The sequence below is a fragment of the Bombus pyrosoma genome, linkage group LG2 (assembly GCF_014825855.1).
Source record: "Bombus pyrosoma isolate SC7728 linkage group LG2, ASM1482585v1, whole genome shotgun sequence".
Lineage (NCBI taxonomy): Eukaryota > Metazoa > Arthropoda > Insecta > Hymenoptera > Apidae > Bombus > Bombus pyrosoma.
Window position 1 is genome coordinate 8,918,052 of NC_057771.1, and position 19,743 is coordinate 8,937,794.

A 19,743-nucleotide genomic window follows, 5' to 3' on the forward strand; every position below is an offset into this window, starting at 1 on the left:
AGCGTTTTGCGCGTTGCATCGTTTGTTTCGCGTTCGCGATAAGAACGTAAAAGGATGACTGAAGAAGAGGGGACGCGATAAATGGACGACTTCCAGATACTTCTCCGTAAAATAACCGACACGGATGCAACGTTCCTCCGACCATAGGTTTGTTTCAACGTTCGTCTCGTCGAAGGGATGAAACGCGTCTGATCGTAAAGGATGTTCGGTGTTTATCGAAGATCGTTCGGTTCGTAATTTTTCCAACAACCGGAATAATGACATTAAGACACGACAAACCGCTTTGTTTCGGCTGTTCCTTTTTGCAATCGGCCGTCTGAAAGCATCGTTGAGATAAGAAAGCGACGAAGAACCTTGCTATTAGCTGGTCTCGAATGGTTTCGCGTTGATTACATCGATAAATACGATTTCTGCACACCAACGTTGCATTACGGGTTTATCTTTTTCCAGAAAGCATCGAACTGCGACAACGTATAACATTCCTTGATATTTCTGTTTGTAAACGACGGTGTTCTCATTCCTTGGCTGTGATATGCAAAAGGACGTAATCGCTTAGTCTTCCATGAACATTACCAAGTCGTCGCAGAGATTGAGCTCCTTAGAATTAACTTGTCAAAGAGCAGAGAGAAAGAGAAAGGGAGAGAGAAACTATGCTTTGCTTTCCGGTCGGAAGATAAAAGTCCGCAGTGTTCGATGTCTTGGTGCGAATTAAGTGGCCAAGTCGAACATCGTGCGAGTCTTTTACATCAAGTTCGAACTGCGGGAGAGAGATTTGCATTCCAAAGGGGAAGACTGACGGTTAAACTGCGAACAATTCGTTCGCCACTCTTTGAAGGGTATCACGATCTCTGGTTGGGCTCGGAATAAGGAGAGAAGGAGAGAGACAGAGAGAGGTGGCTTCAGCTATGTAAAGCGGGAGCAGGTCGGGAAATTTGTCGGGAGTTTCGGAAATTGCCCTGCTCCCGTGGAATGCTCTCGCCTTGCGCTCCTTGCTTCGTACGTTCACGGCGTTTCGAATTTCCGTAATGCTCGTCGTTCTACCGAGTTCTTACGAACTCGCCAAGTATTTCGGAATCGAGGTTGCGTGGCTGGTCAGTCCGCAGAGCTTCGAGAAACCATCGGATAAAGTATGTAAGAAATTTCCAGACGTTTCCAACCCTTGTCAATGAGAAACCACATTTCCCCGCTTGACCAACGCGTCTCGTCTTCGTGTTGGCCGAAACTTCATTTCGGAATGTTCTCCCTCGACCCATTTCTTGCGTCTTCCTTCCCCATGAACAGTGCAGTTATTCGCATCAGGCAGACTGTAAGGAGGTGATAGTAACCGACGTTCAATGACATTGTACCAAGTACGATCCTCTTGAAGCCATTAGCCATTCGCGAAGAAAGGAATCTCTTCGTTAGGCTTTCTTCCTAGAAAATCAGCCATGCGTGCAAGGTCTGTGTTCGAGGTCGAGCGATAAACCGAGAAAGGAAACTTCGGAAGCCCGAGATTTCAAACGTTTTCTACGAAGTGGTGGATTCCAGTTGAGCACTCGAATCCTTGCAAGCTTATTGACAAAAGGGGATAGTCGGTACACGTCCGCAAAGGCACGTGATCGTTATCTCGGTACTGGTTGCTCTCCTTTCTTCCAGAGAGGCTGACAGAAGTCCCCCTGCTGTTTTCATTGACTCGAATAACGCGGTGAACCCTTCCGGAAATTACGGCTAATTCTGGCGACGCCCCCTCTCCAAGTCGTTCACATTCTTTGTCCTCTCTGACTTGCTTGTTCGTTTGCCGTCCCGTTCACGATCTTTTTGTCCTCCATGGGACGAAGCCGGTGCCTCTTTCTCTGTGCCTCCGGCACCGAAACCGTCGTGGACGATTAAAAAACAGCTCGACCACAACAGAATCGCTCTTACGTTAAAGCAATTACCTTCGTTTGACTAAATGGAAAATCGAGCTCCGTGATTGTGTTCGTGGAACGACTAGCCGTAAAATCTCAGCCTTCAGCAACCTTCTTTTCTTCTTCTCACGCTGATCTTTCTGTTTGAATACCTGCGCCGAAGCACTTGAAAGACGTTCGATGTATTTTGTTGGTCGTTGAGTTGCTTTATGAAAGTAAAATAAAGGCTCTAGTAGCGTCACTTTCTCTGACATAATTTTAGAAACAGGATAAGCGCTTTTGCATTATTAGTCGATATGATTTATCAATCATTTACAAATCGACCACTTACGTACACAGATCGAAGTGAAAAAATTAAATCCCTGATATACGTATTATTCCATAATTCCATATAGAATTATCGATTAGAACGCTCTGCTTTACTTCCCTTCATTGAGTGATCGACTTCGAGATTTCACGATGCAGTTACTAGTGCATCGACTAGTATCAGCATATTGGTGTCGGTTGCGGTTTGTACGGATGCCGTATACCATTCAGTACAACGTTCTAGTTGACGAACAAAGCTCGATACTGACTGATACCATTTCACAAAACCTCAGAGTTGATACGTCCCAACATGGGTCATTTCAATGTGTATAGGTCTCTTTACGAATCTCAGTATTTCCCTTTTTTCTATCTTAACTTCTCTCAGAATCATCGCATTTGCTAACACGCTAGTTACATGGTTCATTCGTTTCACTTTGTACTGTCTCGCTAGCCAACTATTTCATTGGTACGCTAATATCAACGAACCAATGTTCGTTGACCAATAGCACCGCGAGAGTCGTTTTATTTAAGAAAGAAGGCAAGAAAGAAAGAAACGTTGTCGTCCGCGATAGCATCGTGGCGGGCTCGTAAAACAGCCGAAATCCCACGGGTGACCGGCCTAAGAGATCTATGGTCCCGATTGCGGATTGAACGAGAGGCCAAGACATCCGGTCGAGGCGTCGTCTTAATTCACCCGCGGCCCGTGTCAGGCTATCGTTACCCTTCGCGCCGGAATTCTCTGGCCACCCTACCCGTTGATTTACGCGGTTGCTAAAGTTTTATCGGCCCGTCCATCAAACCGACCTTGGAATCCCCCAGGAATCGACCGTCCAGCATCCCTGATTTCCTACGAATCCGCGAGAAGGCCACGCCTTCGAGAAACCGGGTCAGGCTTAATCCTGTCACCGAAACAAATTTATGTTCGATTCGATCACTAGATACGTGTGTACACGTACATATGAGCACGTGAATGTGTGTATAAGGGGAGAAAGGTCCTAACGCTGGACCTTTGTCTACCGTGATCCACTCGTGGCTTCATTTTCAAATTGGCTATAAATCTTGACGCCGGGACAAGAGGCGTGGAGGCGTTTGGCATGAAGTGTGCCCCGTCTGAATCTATTGTAGTGTATTTATGGTCTCGTTGTGACCATCTTGTTCTTCCTTGAAAGAATGCGAACGATGTTGTCAAGAGGCGTGCGCTATCAGACTTACGATCAGGTAGACGGTCGGATGAAAATATTCATAATGCAAGCGCACGAATACGTATCGGCAAAAGCGAGGAAAACCCCACGAGCTACGATTTAAACGCTAGATACCGGCAAGTGTCTTAATATTTTTTTATGATTATAATCAGCAATGTGCATGTATATGCAGAAACAACATTTTTAAGGGAAAAAGTAAACTTACAGTTAATACTTGATGGTTAATTAACTGAGGGAAAATGTAAATTAGAAGATTTTTGTTAATGTCGCGAGTAAACAGTACACATTAAGGTAGCTTATAGATACTAAACAGCTGGTTACCGAACAATACGATTTTCAAGTGAGAAACCCAAGTTGGTTCGTATTCTAAATCATACGAAGTCCTCATCCGGCGTTAGTCCGTATAAAGGGACGACCATAAATTTGCGCGTGGAGTTGGATGTGGTGGCGCATTTATCATTAGCTTAAATTTACCTCATATTCGTAGTAAATTTTAATTGCTGTCAGGGATGGCTGGTTAGAAAATTCTTAATACGATTTTCGAAGAGACCGTCCGCAAATCCTGTAGGATCAGTCGCGACAATATCGACCTTTTTTCTCCGGCCTAGTTAATTAAGTCAATCGTAGAGCTTAGGAAATTGCCGTGGTTCAGTTTGATCGCAGTCAGGCGATCCGCAATGCGGAATGCGACGGTCGAAGACGTTAAACGTTTACGGATTCGCGTTTACGAAACGTTAGAGAATGGGCGCTCGTTCGAATCGAAGCGATGCTTCGGTCAATTAAATCGAGCATTTGTCTTCGGGAGTCGTCTTCTTTGGTAATCCGTGGTCGGGAAACTTTTGCATCGTTCCCAGACTCCCGAATGCTTAGAAGCCTCAGAGAGAAGAGCAGAGCCCGCTGTGCCGTCTTCGTGCGCCGATCCCGCGGGAATAAAGAACCAAAGTCGTTTTCCTCCAGCTTCAAATTGACCTGGGACCTGCCTCTCTACCCCGATCTCATAAATATTTAAATCTAATGAACTTTACAGCCCGTGTAGATTCAAATCAGGCGTTCTTCGTGGTCTCGTCTTATATATTATTCGACCACCTAGTGTAACGTTGATCGAGGATCAACGCCGCCGGTGTCACTGATTTTTTCTTTTCCCTGCATACTGTATTTACGTTGGTTTCACCGTACTGTGCTGTAACTAGACGCACTGGACACAGAAAGAAGGGTAACTATGGAACAACGGTGTGTACGTTGCCAGTGACGATTATACAGCGTGTAACTGGAACATCAAAGAGATCGGTTTCGAACTCTGCGCGTATGGCACGAACTTCTCCCCAATTTTCAAACGCTCGTCTAGAGTTTCCGATGTTATTGATACTCTGGTTTCCTCGATCTGTCCGGTTTGTTTTGCACGACTGAAGTAATATTATTGGCGAGATTCCACAAGATACGCGTTACAAGTACTTAGTAAATATTAATAAATTCTAGCAAGATTAGTAACGAAACAAATGAAAAAGTTACGAATTACGAGTCATTTGATCATGCTTCATGATCTTAAATTTTCCGCTGTAAACGTTCGGATGACGATCCAATCGGAACTATTTAACAGGAATTTAAAACCTACGTTTGAAATAAAAAAAAGCAATTTTTTTATTACGATCCGGAAGGAACACACCTTGCGAGCGGTCAGATCGATGTTAAATCTGTACCGGATGCATCGTAGACTTTGAATAACGGTTCTCCGTGATTGCACCGGTTGCCAGGCCCTGTGTGCTTATTAAGGCTCGGTTTATAAATAACGGCTACGTCGGGAGTAGGTTGGCCAGCGAAACGCCGAATTTAGAAGGGTTTCCGGGGAGCCGGTAGAATTACGGCGTGTCGTAGGAATTTTGCTTTATCGACCTCCAGAATTATGGCGCGACGGTGTGTTTCACTTTGCCGCGAATTCTCTTTCAAAATGTCATCGGCGGAAACAATTTCCCGCGTCTTTTAAATTCATTTCTACCCCATCCTTCTTCATCAGTTTGTCCCGTTTACCCCTTTTCGTTTCGACCCGGTCGTTCGTCTTCCGTCCAGCTTCTCGAAGCTTCTTCGTTATAACGAGAACTCTAGAACGTTTGTATGGTACTTTTAATTTCGCCAGGCTCGTTTCTCAGTCCCTTTACCGACACCCGTGCGGCAATATGTTATTCGTTCGCACCTACTTATTCAAGCTACCAGGCGAACGTTCTGTGTATTATTTTTTAATGCTCCCACAGTGACACACGCGAGGTAAGCCTCGTGTTGATTATGCATGAACGAATGGCGGTGGTAGCACGCAGCCAGTGACGATGTCAGAAAAATTAGGAAGTTTTATGAGCGGCTGTGCGAGCGCGAGGAGACCGCGAATTATTCAAAGATCTTAGCGAGCTTGTTGCCACTTCGACCCGGTTTTCTGCCGAGAAACTTCGCCAGAAACTTTCTATTGCGCTCCGTGTAGCTTTCCTAAAGAAAACACGTCTCGCGTACAATTTTACTAGGAAATTTCTGTTATCGATTCCGATAATAATCCTGTCACTCGTTCCGGGTAATATAATTATGCTTCCAATGGAGCATAGCGTCTCTCGAGATCGTATAATTGCAACGTCTCTCGATTCCATCGGTAGCTGCCATACAATTTCACAGTGGGGTTTCGCGAGCACTCGAAATCGAACGGACGTTAATTCCCACTGATATGAGAAACGTCTCTCGTGAAACAAATCGTGGTCGTAATATCGCGAACTAAGGGATAGGGCAGCGCGAGGGTTTCTAGGCGTGATGTTTCTCCATTTTCTTGACGGGATCATAACAAATACAAAAGCGCGTCTAACCAACGAGGAAGAAGCATTACTGACAGATACGCTGAGCCGGATGCAATATTGAGCTACCCTCCGAGTCTACGTCGTAATTAAAGCACTGAATTATTCGTCAGCTTGCTAGAGCCGGTGTGAACATCGTTAGCGTCGACGACCGGCCCGTGCCGTAAACAGCAACCCCTCTCGTGAATTATATGCTTGCCACTCTTCCGTCGTCTCGGCCAGGCCAGTGTCAATATTGTTTTAAAACCGTCTCGGATGTATTCCTCACGGGAACGCTACGAAAAATAACCTCCGCTTCTCGTTCTCGATCCTCGTTCCATCGGATTATCTTCCCTTCTCGGTAATAACAGAGAGAAATGTGTTCTCGATTTTTATCGATGGTCAGACGCGTCTGTCATCGTGCGAAGAAGGCGAGACGTCCTTAGGGACAGTTTCGTACGGAAGGATGGATGAAACCGGGAGAAAATGACCCCTCCTTGTATCCTTTCGCCAGTTTCCGTTTCTACTCCATTAGCGTTTATCGTGGAACAGATATGTATTTTGGTTTCGTTGTTAATCGAAGAGCTAGATTTTGTCTGGTTGCAACACGATACGTTGCTATTACGATTATGATATCTTAGCTTCGCGATAGAATTGTAAGACATTTATGATATTAGTTATATGGTTATATAGTTACATAGTTCCCATAACGTGTAACAAGTAAATCTTATATTGATTATACGGCTAATTTTGAGAAGAAATACCGTTTATCGTCTTGTCAAATTATTTATTTATTTGTAAACGCGACAACGATTTCCACTGAGAATCCTAAAAAATTGATGAAACCGATCGAGTAACTTGTTCGACCAGCGTCAGTTTTGAAACTGTTACGTTCACGCCGATCTCTCGGCCATTGGAAGCGATTACCGGAAACGGTCGGCCGTTTTATGAGCGGCACGTTCATTACTCCTTGCTTGTCATATTAAAGTCACCATGCAACGCGTGCGCAATTATGCCCGTAACAGTGTCATATCGCCTACTACCTCGGTAGGAATGAGAACCGTTAATTTGTCGTGACAAACGTACACCCCGAATCGCGATCTATGAACTGGAACAATAGATATGGAGGCTGCGATGACAGTGTGGTGCGTAATTAAATACACCGACAGTTGAGCTAGTTTGAGCTGCAATTGCTGGAACAAGAACCGGATTCAGGTTGAACAAAAGGACTAAGAAATCGAGTGAAAACTGCGAATCATTACTTGCTACGTAAACTTCAAGAATTTAAAAGAAATTTAATTATAAATTCTATGTTATCATAGGAAACAATTTTCTCCAAAATCTATTTAATTAAAGGAAATTACTATTGACACGTTAAATTCGACTTAAAAATAACAAATTATCAGAAGGTTTGGTATATTTGCGTACATAAAATTCAGGACGTTATTTCAATTCCTTTTACGTGTTGAGAATCGTGGATCTGAATTAAAAGTAATAAAAGGAACACTAAGGTTACACTTAGAATTCAAATTAAAATAGTTTTAGATTTATTTAATAAACGATTTCCAGGATCTTCGTCGATATACATTTGTACGCGTCTCCTTGTCTCACCATCTTCCATACCACACTACCAACGGAACAGTCACATTCATCTGTTCTTCGAGACGCCGTGCACACACGTACTTCCACACATTCATATTCACATACGTGTGTCACTACTACGCGGCCAATTTAGTCTAGGACACAAAATTACACATATCTCAATAGTACGTATTAACGATTTCCTAGCGTAAATGTTAATGAATCTGGTCACCGAATAAACGTAGCAAATAAATTTCGATTTAATCACATTTAATCGGCACGATTATGCGCCTTCTTAATGAGCTGCCACGATCTTTCAAAGACATTCCGTCTGGCGCGTGACAATAGAATTTTTCAATTTCTGACCAACTGCAAACGTTGTCGGCTGTAAAAAGTATTCGCGGGGTGAAAAGAAACGGTTGGGTAAATAAGAGTTCATTTTCTGGCGGGTGTTCCGCACGAAAACCGGGGATAGCTGGCGGCGGCGGTCGAGGCTTTCACGCAATATTGACGCAAGAGTGGTATAGAGGGGCGGCAAATACGTTTCGCGCGTTTATTCCGCGCTGGCGTATTTACATCGGGCCTAGATCGTCGTATCGGCGCCCTGTCAACGATATGAATTAATATTGATGTCGACGCCGGGCTGAAAGAGTTGCAGTTGCCGTTGAAAATAATCCCAGGGGTTGGCGAAAATTTCACTGGCAACCGGGCATTCGCGCAATAAAATCTCGCCCTTCATCGACGTATTAATCAAACTTGGTTGTCAGCGATGATCGATAAAATAATAGACGTCAGGTTGCTTGTAAAATTCGTAGGACAATTTAAGGAAAAGGTAACAGTTTAGCATCTTTTAGTGACCTTTTGTTAATTACCTGAATAGCTTCGCGAAATTTTTCTCTCGAACGATTCTTCCCTCTTTTCCAGTGAATTTTTAAACGAATTCCTTGAATGAATTTCTGAACGAAGCCGATTTTGCCCGGAGTCATTCGAGTCTTTGGAGAATGTTAATGTTGGAAATGTTAATGTGACTGTGTTATATTCAGCGAAGAATGGTATCGATTATTCCAGCGAAGGTTCAACACTTTTTGTCTGTCTTTCATAAGAGATGTAATATAGCGTAAGATTCTAACCGAATGAAATAGAATCTACTAAGACAATCCTCGTTTGAAGATTAATAGAAATAGTTGCCTAGGTACGTTGTCACGTTTGATCCTATCGTCCAGGACCAAGCTTCTGAAAGAATTTGTCGAAACGGATACGCGATTTTATATACACACGCAGAATATACCGTATTTTTTAAACAATCGATGGCTGTACAACAGGATGAGCTAGACTCTGCACAATGGAGCTATTTGCGAACTCTGTACATCATGGTGACACAATTTCTTCGTGACACTATGATGGATTTTGAGAGTGAACTTTTGAATCTAATGGACTGTAATGTTTATGCATTTACGAGAAAAAATACACAAAACTGAGCCCAGATTGGACAAAATACTAAAAAATATCCAAAGTAAAGTAATCGTTGTTATTTTATGGAGAGTGAAACAAGTCTTCTCAATTTAAGCCCGTTTCTACTGTTTCTTTCTGTAAAACTGAATTTATATAAACAATGAATCTCGTGTAACTCAACGGTAGTAATAAGAAATAACTCGTGTAATAAGCGATAAGTTAACACCCCAATATCCCATCATTAAGTTAAAGTCGAAATATACGAGAGCCGCTAAATAAACATCGATAGAAGTTACGCTGTATTCCGTTTTCCTAAGCTTGGTCCGCTGCAAAATTACTATCGTCTATGAAGTAATATCGACAGAAATATCGACAGTTCATAGAGTACCCGACCGATACGGTAACGTGCGTAATAATTAATCAGAAAATCCAGCGTAGTCGTTATCGTCGAGTCGTTCTAATCCCATTTGCCGTGCATATTTTCCACACTGCGAATTAGCCGCGTGTTATGCGTTTAACCGCGTTAGACGGGACATCCGCACGCGGAACCAGACAATTTATCGATACCACAGTCGATATTTCCGTGCAGAGCGACGTCGACTGGGCGCGAATCGACGAATAAAGAGAGGAAATCAATAGAATCTCTGTTCCAGGCGGCGATCAAACCTAGCTGGATTGGAAGCCATCGTTGATCGACCAGACAATGGCGTTAGTCTCGCGAAGACGTCACGTAATTGCGGGTCTATTGTTATCGCCGATGAACCATGTCCACCGACTGGGGCAATGCCGAATTAACGTGACTCCGGAGGTAGTGCACGCAGCCAGTACCCGGTAAGTCCAATTAATTAAATCGGTAATTACGTTCTCAGACGAATATGGAAGGCGTGGTGGCAGTTGCCTGGAACACGACGTGCCGTGTTTCTACTATACCACGTGCAACCAAGTACGGCAGGGCTTCGATTAACCAAGTTTTCCGGCACTGAGACACGTATCGCGAAACATCGACTGAAATTTATAATTCGTCGCTAATTTTCGAATAACGGGATAATAGGTTAATCGGACCTACATTGTAATTCTATTCGCTAAAGATTTTCGATTTTCCACTTCTACGTATTCTCGTGGCACACAATCCGCCACAATCACCATTAGGGACTTGTTTTTATTTAAAAGAGATAAGGATAAAGAGGGGAAGTAGGCAGAGCTCTGCGGAAAACTTTCTAACTGAGAGCTAATAACATTGAATATTAATGAACCTTCTGGTTTTTTACTTCCCTCGCGCGTCGCCGTCGCGTACCGCTGCTAATGAAGCAGGGTAAGGACGGAATAAGAGCATTGTAGCCCGCTCAACAATGACCCTCACGGTTCTTTCTCGTTGGGTGCCGAGAAGAAGCCCGAAACGCTTTTATCCCTACTACAAATTCCAGCAGGCGGACCAAGGAAAATTGGTAATCCCGACTAAGTATATCGAGGTTTGAAGAAGATGAGTTTGAAGGAGATGAAAAGTATAACACGTGCATGGATTAATACTGACAGAAATATAAATTACAAATTTTGTTGATCTGCTATAATAAAAGTGAAAATGAATCTTACGAAATGCAATTCGCTCGGTTCAAATTGTTTTTCGTGGTTCGATGACGTTCGTTAAAGGCGATAATTATTCCGATCGTCGAATGGACAAGGATGGACGTTTCAGAGGCTGGAGATTTCATCGGTCAGGTCTATGAATATCGAAACATTTATTTGCCAAGCACAAATATGGATTTCCATCAAAGCGTTTGCGCTGGAAACTCGATCGGCTCTAATTACCGTCCCGCGCCATCTCTACGAGCAGTCTGCCCTGTTAAAATTAGAATCGAGAAACGGACGGATTACACGTGTCCCGATATTGAACCGATCCGATTCGTCGATGGCGATTAATTTGCTTAATCCCGGACAGATTAGCGGAGGAAGCTATCCGACAAGCAGTTTAGACGGCGCGATAATACCGCGTTGCAATCTTAATCGAAACGGCGTTGCTCGACTTCCCCTTTCGACGCGTACGATTCGATATCTCTAAACAATTAATTGGATCCTGGCACCGTATCGGTGAATGGATCCGATTAGGCGACTGGAATTTCGCGGGAATTGCTTCGCGAATCGAGTGCGGATCCTTCCGAGTGGAATGTCTCTGATCTTGAATGACAGATCACACAGATAATCCGCAGAGGCTAATTTCAAAGGACAGTCCCTTGTTCCGTTTCTCAATCGCGACTTGCTTCTGAATTTTCAATCGTTGCGTATGTCTGTTGCTATTGTGACTACCGAATTTTAAACGCTTGTAAGTTACGTTCTTGGCTATAATTGCGATAATTTGCAGACGAAGATTCGTTGAAATTAATGGAAGCAGACAAGTTCTTGTTATCGAATCGAAAACCATAAGAGGAATAATAGCCGCGTCTTTTGCTGAGTTTTCGATTTTATTTAATTCGATTAGCATAAAATAGGTAAAAGTGGAATAAAATGTGTAAAAATATATTTCACGAAATTTTGTAGAAGCTAAGGGTATAACCGTCGGGACAAACAATATTTTAATATCATAATATCGTTGCAGCTTGAATTTCACTATTCTACCATACACTGGAATTTTCTACCAAACTTTTTTTTACCAAACATTCCAATTTTCTACCGTATAACTGCGTCTGTGGCCACACGCGGATGATTGGAAAGCACACAGTTTCAGTCGGTTAAAAAATTAACGAACTTTCGGAGGAACTTTCCATTTGCAGGACGCGGACCTAATATCTCGCGGTCCGGCGATTGGTGGATCGGCCCAGCTCGAACATTAATTTAGATTAATCCGAGGCGGGAGTTGACCAAGTAAAACTACAGGTGAAACTAGTTTAGCCACAGAGATCCCAAGAGAGCTTTGAAAACTAAGCGTCGCTCTGCCTCTTATTATATATGAGACGAGCCTTACCAATGTTTCGTTCATTCATACCGCGTCTTCATACATACGTCGATTGGATGTCGCGTCGCGTGAATGCACACCGCGAGAACCCGATTGAAACGTCGTCATTTTAGCAATATTAAGTTCGTAATTTTCGAATGAAATATGCATCCGCGAAATGGAGGGATCCTTTATGAGGTAGAACGGAGCGTGTACGATTAATGGAAGGGCGCGGTTGGATTAAAAGATTTCCGATCTCCAACTTCGACAAGGTGGATCGATGCTCGACGCTCATTAATTTATGATATATGTAGAGGCGAAAAGAATGTGACGTTTTTCGTAAGAGAAACGAATCGAATGTAGGGTCTAAATTTCAAGAATGATTTCGACCAATCGCTTGCCGGAATAAACGATTCGTTTCTTCGAACTAAAACCATTACGATGATCAATAGTATGAAAAAGAAAATTCCAATACCTCGGAATAGTGGAAGGAAATTTATCGAGATTTGAAACTATATCTAGATCATAGAATCCCCATTTCTTCGCCGACTGTGTCATCCTCGTCGACGGTACGATCTTACTTCTGTTAGCTTTCTTTTTTCCATGCTCGGTCAATAACGTTTCGTGTTTCAAGCTCGGTCGTCTCAAGAAAACGCTCGCCTGTCTGCAATCCGCTCTGGCTTTCGTGAAATAACGTCGCTCGGTACATCCGGCGTTATTTGTCTTTCTACGCTCGGATGTTGCAATATCATGCAAGATCATAGTTAAGTGGGAACGAGGTCGCAGCCTCGTAGTATTCAATTTAGCGACATTCGTTTCGTCGGATTCCTGCCTAGGCCGAATTTACCTCGGTTGCAATCGTAACGTCTTCGCGACTGTCTCGCGAGCGTAATCATGGAACATTCGGCTCGTTGGCCCGCAGAATTCGCGGAACATCGTCGACAAATAAAGCGCGTGACGATGAATACGCGCTAGTTCGCTCTGATCGTTCTCTTCTCTCAATCTTCAACCATCTCAGACAACCTCGTAACATTTTACTTGGAAAATCATGAATATAGAGAAGACAAGGGTAGTTTGCTTCTTAAAGATCTTGCTCGTTTAAACCTTTGCTGGCGTTTGTAACGTCGGATGCAATCTATCGACACTTTCGACATTGTTTACGTGGTTTCGAAGGAGAATAAGACGCTCGCTGTTTGATATCCTTCTCACGTCGTTGATCACGCGCAGAAACCGGTCACGGATTTGCGAAGGAAGAAAATCGCTCGACGGTAGACAAGTACGTTCTGAAGGGAATGATTACGTATTCCATCCTGTCGTCCTTGCTTCTCCATGCACCTTCCGTTCTCCCGATTCTTCGTTTCCTGTCGTAACCTCTCTCCATCTGCAGTCTTGTTTAACCAGCGACTGCTACTGGAACTCACTGTTTATGTTGCTGTATCCCGCGAGCTACGTTATAATAGTAATCATCGTTGACTCTTCTAATCAATGTCGATGCTAAGAATCACGTCTGATGCACGCAGGTTCACGCAGGATTATATCACTGAAAATTGCGTCGCGTCGTGCTCTATTGATGCTTTACTACTGCCACGCTTTCACTAAACAGTAGATGTTTCGCGTTGCTTAACGTTTTCATTTATCTACACGTTTGTACAATATGAATTTTGAAATTAATGTCTTTTGCAAAACCCTGTTTGACAATTTTGACAAGTTTGGCGATTTGTTGATGAATCTGAGACGCTATAGAAATTTGAGATCTGTCAAAAATCTGATCGTTTCACAGGTAAACGTGTTTGGTTGAGCAGCAGTTCATTGACTGCGGTTTGTTCGATGATGTCGCTTGATTCTGCTGCTGGTTACCTTCTTGACTAATCGATATATCGACGAGTTTAAAAAGGTGTAACTATGAGGATCGCATGAGATACGAGTACCCATTGTACATATGTGTGTAATATCGCGGAATATATTATTATTATATTCTGATATTTGTGATTTAGTGATGATTTATTTACAATGAATGGATTGTACAGATGTTGATTAGACAGAAGAACGATGGTTGTTTAACATGAACTGGTCACAATAACGCGCTATAATCTAGATAACTCAATGGTTCACTCGCAACTCTCGCCACAACGGAACCAACGTTCTCCCTCACGCGGACCACACTCTCTCTACAACGCTAGCAACGCTCTATCGAAAACGCAACTCGCACTCTCTGACTTCTCGATTGACACTCTCTGACTGCTGTCGCATCCCTTTTGTCTTTTCTTAGACCCACCACGCACGTGTTCCGCAACCGCTCGTGGCCAAGGTCACGTAGGCCTTTTTTACGAAACTATTCGATCGAAGGACCGACGACACTTTGATGGGTCCGACACCGCCTCGGCTCTCGCGATATTGTCTATGGTTCAGCCGATATCTCTTAGGCCTTTTTGTCCACGATACTACATGTGTCTAACAATGTTTTATATTTCGTAACCAGGGTTCTGTTCGATTCATCGCTTTGCGATTTATAGCTCCCAATAACGTCAATGTAGCAGATAAGAAGGAACGGCGAATTTCTTTTGATAGTACGAGTTTAATCATCCTTGAGTTTGTTCGCCAACGTTTGGATAATGACAGACGTGCATCCGCAACTTTGAAAAGTTTGTGGAAGAACGGGAACACCCAGGCCGGTCCCGGGAACATAATTTATTTCTCAGCCTCTTATTAAAGAACAGAGGGTTATTAAGTTCGCCGAGAGAGAAGAAGTTGCGGAAGCGGGAGATACGGCGATAATGGAAGGCTGGAAAGGAAAACGCGAGGAAATTATTTATCATGCGCTTTTGGACGGATGGTGGCACTTAGTTTGGTAATTTGATCGTTATTGATCGTTCAAGATTCTTTTCGGTATAATAACGAAAAACGAGATACTCAATCCGAAAATTAATCCACCAAGTAAATATATATTATATTCGGATATACAATTAAACACCTTTTGGTAGTAGTTGCATTTCAAGTTTCAGTCTTGCTAGCAAAGAGATAAACAGGGATTCGCGATTCCTCTGGCAGTGGAGAACGTTTATCTCTCCCAGTTGTATTATAACTCGAGCGGGATCTCGTGTTACCGTGTTGGCATTTTTAACAGAGCTGTGTTAATAGCACAGATCAAGTGGACTCGTCGGGATCTCATTAAATCCCCTAAGCGATCCATATTTCCTTTCCCTTTCGACAAAATTACTTTCGACGCTAACTCGTCTCTTCCCAGCTTATCGCGGACGTTGATTTGCATAATCCAGATTCTTCTCTGGCCTACAGACTTCCATCGATTCCCATTTCGTTTTTCCCACTATTTCTTTTTTCTTTCGCTTGAACTTCCTCATTTTTTCTCCAATTTTTAGCCATTCTCTCTGTGCCATCTTTCTATATTTTCTCTTCGCACGATATATACTACTGTTTGTATAAGTATCTGAACACTCTGGTCGAGAATTTGTTTGTTTATTTGTTTAGTTTTCTTTCGGTGTAGTACATATTACCTACATCGAAAAATAGCGTTTACAAAAGCTTGCTGCTTTCATGTTGTTGGGTATCACCCGTCGCTCTACATATTTCATATCCTTCATGCTCATTCAGCTAAGTATATATTATAGATTCTGTTACAAGCGATGCTTACATTAGCATTTCTGCTCGTGTACACTACCCTTGGTATAATACTCGTGCTTTGTTGTAATACGTTGCTCCTGTCGTTATTTGCTTGCATACATACATTGGCCGAGTATTACAATTGAAATTTCGTAACGGAAGAATATAACGCGTTCCGAGTCGACCGCGTCTGTCCTGTGTCTGACAGCGTGTTGACCGTTTCTACTGTGCGCTCAAACCGTCCTTCTTTCTATTATACGTGAAATTAACTTGGTCCTGCACGTTACGTATACGTAGACGTAATCACTCATAAATATGCGGTCATTTTGGTTAACATGTAATAGCGGTATTTGAATTTGATTGAAGTGTTCAAATTTATGACGAATTAGTAATTAAAACCAGCATTTACTAGTTTATTACGAAAGCGGTATAAATTTTAATTAATCGGTAAAATACATATACCAATGACGTAGATTACTATTTAGTATGTACGCTACTATGTTTATCACTATTTATACGTCTACCTACTTAGATGTTAGTATTTGCGTTAACTGGATATCCTTCTATCAATTTACGAAAGTCTTCTGAAAACAATTTTCTACTTCGCTGTGTATCAACTTTGAAGCAAGAAAGAACAATTTCCACTGTTAACCTCGCAACGTGTACAGTCGACTTAGGACAAACGTTTTCCCGAGATTTCTAACTGTTGCAGTGTTCTATCAACGAGATCCAGGAACCAGTTTTCTCAGAAAATCGTTTTTCAACCTCCTCCTTAAACTCTCTTGCAATTCGCTCCCAGACAAGACAACGAACATATATTTTCCTTGAACAAAGTGCCGAAGGAATAGTCCGGTCGCCTTTCGTTTAAACGTTAACGGGTCGCTGTTGCATTGTGCGCGGCAATTGTCAGGGCTGCGAGGCCTGGAATGATTAAACAGCAACGGGGCTGTTTACCCGAGGTAAACGCCATCGCAACCCCGGCGTTCTTCTAAAGCTCTGGATCCACGATGCTCCGCGTTCACGCGGTCTCTTAGTGAAACTGAGCCACCGTCGATCTTCTTGCTGCCCCCTCCCCCTCCCCATTGAACCAGGCTTAGCGGGATCCTGTACTTGGAATATTAATTTCAACACGCTACACGCGAACATACCATCCGGAGCTATGCAGTTTTCCGTCGCTTAAACGAAGCCGAGTTATCCGCAATTTCCGGCGAATGTATGAATATTCCGGCGGTTGGTATTCTCTCGTGGTCGCATCCACGCCCAGACGATGGTCGTTCGCAAAATCCTTGCGCTCGGTTCTAGAACAAATCTCAGGTAAACACGTCTGTAAAAATTTTACGACACTGTCGAAACTATCGTTAATTTTAGAAGTTATTGTCGAGAATTATGGATCTTAATTACCGAAATAAAAGTAAAGGAACTCTAAGGTTACACTTAGAATTCGTATTAAAATAGTTTTAGATTTATTTAATAAACGATTTCCAGGATCTTCGTCGATATAAATTTGCACGCGTCTCAGCACTCTCTTTGTCTCACTATATTCCATACCACACTGTCAACGAAACAGTTACGTTCATCTGTTTTTCGAGACGCGCACACACATACTTTTATACATTCATATTCACATACGTGTGTCACTACTACGCGGCCAATTTATACATATCTCAATAGTTACTTTTATAAATTTAATTTTTCCTAGCATCTGTGCACATATCCATACCAGATGACGGCTACATGACGAGGCTATAATAAAATCGATGAAATTTATAACTTTCGGTGATCGCGGCAATTAATAACCGTCTAGAGCCTGGTTCAGCAGGATAAAACGTCAATTCTGAATCTGAAAAAAAGATTGTTTCCATGTAGAAGGGAACAGATATACTTCTAACTTGGAAAAAGTTAAACTTAGTTGGAAATAAGTTACGACTGCTGCCTCATATTCTTCCAAAAATACGAGCAAAATATTCTACAAGCTTCAATTTTCATTTATGTTCAACTACTAACGGTGATGGAAATTGATTTCGAGAAACTGATACAAGGCGTACCGTTTTTCTCACGATCTCGAACGGTACACCTTTATCCTCGAAGGCACGAACCTTTTTCACGAACTTGTAGGGGCGACTTTTCGATCGGCTGCGCGGAAACGCTCGCGGCACCTCGTCTGATCGTCTTCGAAGGAGAATCCAGAGACGAACACAGGTATCCCGGTCACGTAATCCGAAATTCTCTGTGGGCCAGGCTGTGAAATTTGTCGCGGCAGCCAGTTCGAATGTTTATTCAATTTTCGGGCGGGCCGTGTCACGAAGAATGCGAACACACGCGGACGGACTGGACCGGGTCGAGTTTGTTGGGATTAACTCGATTTTAGATTCGATCGTGCTGCCTCAAAGGGTATGTTTCCTCTCATCACAAAGGCAAATGGCCACCGTATAAACTGCATGGTAGAACTGTATGGTCGACGCGCGTTCGTCTGTGGCATTCTTTTTAAACTGATGTACAGATGTAAACTAGACGAATAGAATACGAATGAAATGTAATTTTCGTCGAGAGAAAGAGAGGCGTGCATACCTTGTGCGATCGTCGCGTAATTCCGACAAAGATGTTATCGCACGTTTCATTTAGACGACCAGAGGCGGCGACTGATATTAAATATACCGGTGAGCGAGGGCAATTTGCACTAATGCGTTCCGCGCGGGCGTAAACTCTTCTGCTCATCTCGGTCGTACCTTTTTGCGTGTTTTACCGCTAAAATTAAACGCGTCAGCCAAGAACGAAAGATCGGCACAGGAGATCGCTACGTTGCTCTTGTTATTTTTCTCCTATTGCATTATGCGTCGTGCGAAACACCTTCGATAAATTAACAATTACGCTTCCATCGCACACTTCATAAGTGTTAAGATAGCTTCTGCTTTCATGCAAGATAGGATAAATAAACTGAAATTATCAGAAAGCTAATAAAAAATGTACAATGTCATCTTACGTGCCCTATGTCATAGATTTCGAATTTTTGTCTACAAATATGAATATGAGAGATGAGTATCTAAGTAATTTGAACAGACTCTGGACATTTTCAGAGGCATTCAAGGTGAGCAAATTACCTGATCGATAGGTCGATAGGACGATAGTAGTCTTGTTTTGATACAATAGTTTCTATGGACACGCGATCGTCTACGTATTTAATGTAAAAAACTGAAACAACTATGGAATTGTTTTCTGTGTTGTCTTGATTTTTATACACGTTTTTTTCATTATTGTATCATAAACCAATTGCTATCACGACGTCATGTAAATAACACGTCAGTCTAACATCTGGCCTATCGAACCATTGTTATTTGTTCGGTTGGTGCAATATCGGTGTTCCTGTTAGCGGTTCTCCAATTATTTTGAACAGTCTAACTTTGACTGTCAAGGATCGTTCGCTATTTATAACGTAGTATTCGCAATTACAAAAATTACATTTTTAAATGTAACTCTAATTCGACAGTTAGAACGTAGACCATCCATTTGATTAACAGTAGCTACCTTGTGTTAATTATAACGTGGTATTGTAATTAGGAAAGTGAACTCCTTACTTGTGGTTCTAATTTGACGAGCAGGAACTACTGTACATCATACGGTTCATTAACAGTTTTCGCTCTGCTACTATGCACATGATACATAATATATTGCTCAAACTTAGATTTCTTGGATTGTTCGGTTCCATATTCCAGAATCTGGTATCCTATTCCATTCGCTGACAGGCGTTGGAGTACAGAAACGGAACAATTAATGATATGAAACATTCCTTGCAGCAGAATTCTCCAGTCACAGTGGAGCTCTTGCTTCGCGGAAATGATACACGATCCAACGAGGTTTATCGCGAATTCGACGACCCCGGTGTCTGGTGGCCACTTTGAAAACCGCGAACACTTGATTATCAAGGAAGCTTATTAGGTGCAGTAAGTCGTCGTCCTATCCCAATGGGATTC

General features: G+C 42.6%; 1 protein-coding gene across 1 annotated transcript in view; it reads left to right on the forward strand.

The window, feature by feature from the left end:
- Positions 1–19,743, forward strand: part of LOC122572704 — a 178,676-nt gene that overhangs the window by 70,987 nt on the left and 87,946 nt on the right. The window contains exon 3 of the mRNA XM_043738034.1: positions 9,885–10,062. Coding sequence (XP_043593969.1) covers positions 9,935–10,062 — 128 coding nt within the window. The 5' untranslated portion in view covers positions 9,885–9,934. The remainder of the gene's footprint in view (positions 1–9,884; positions 10,063–19,743) is intronic.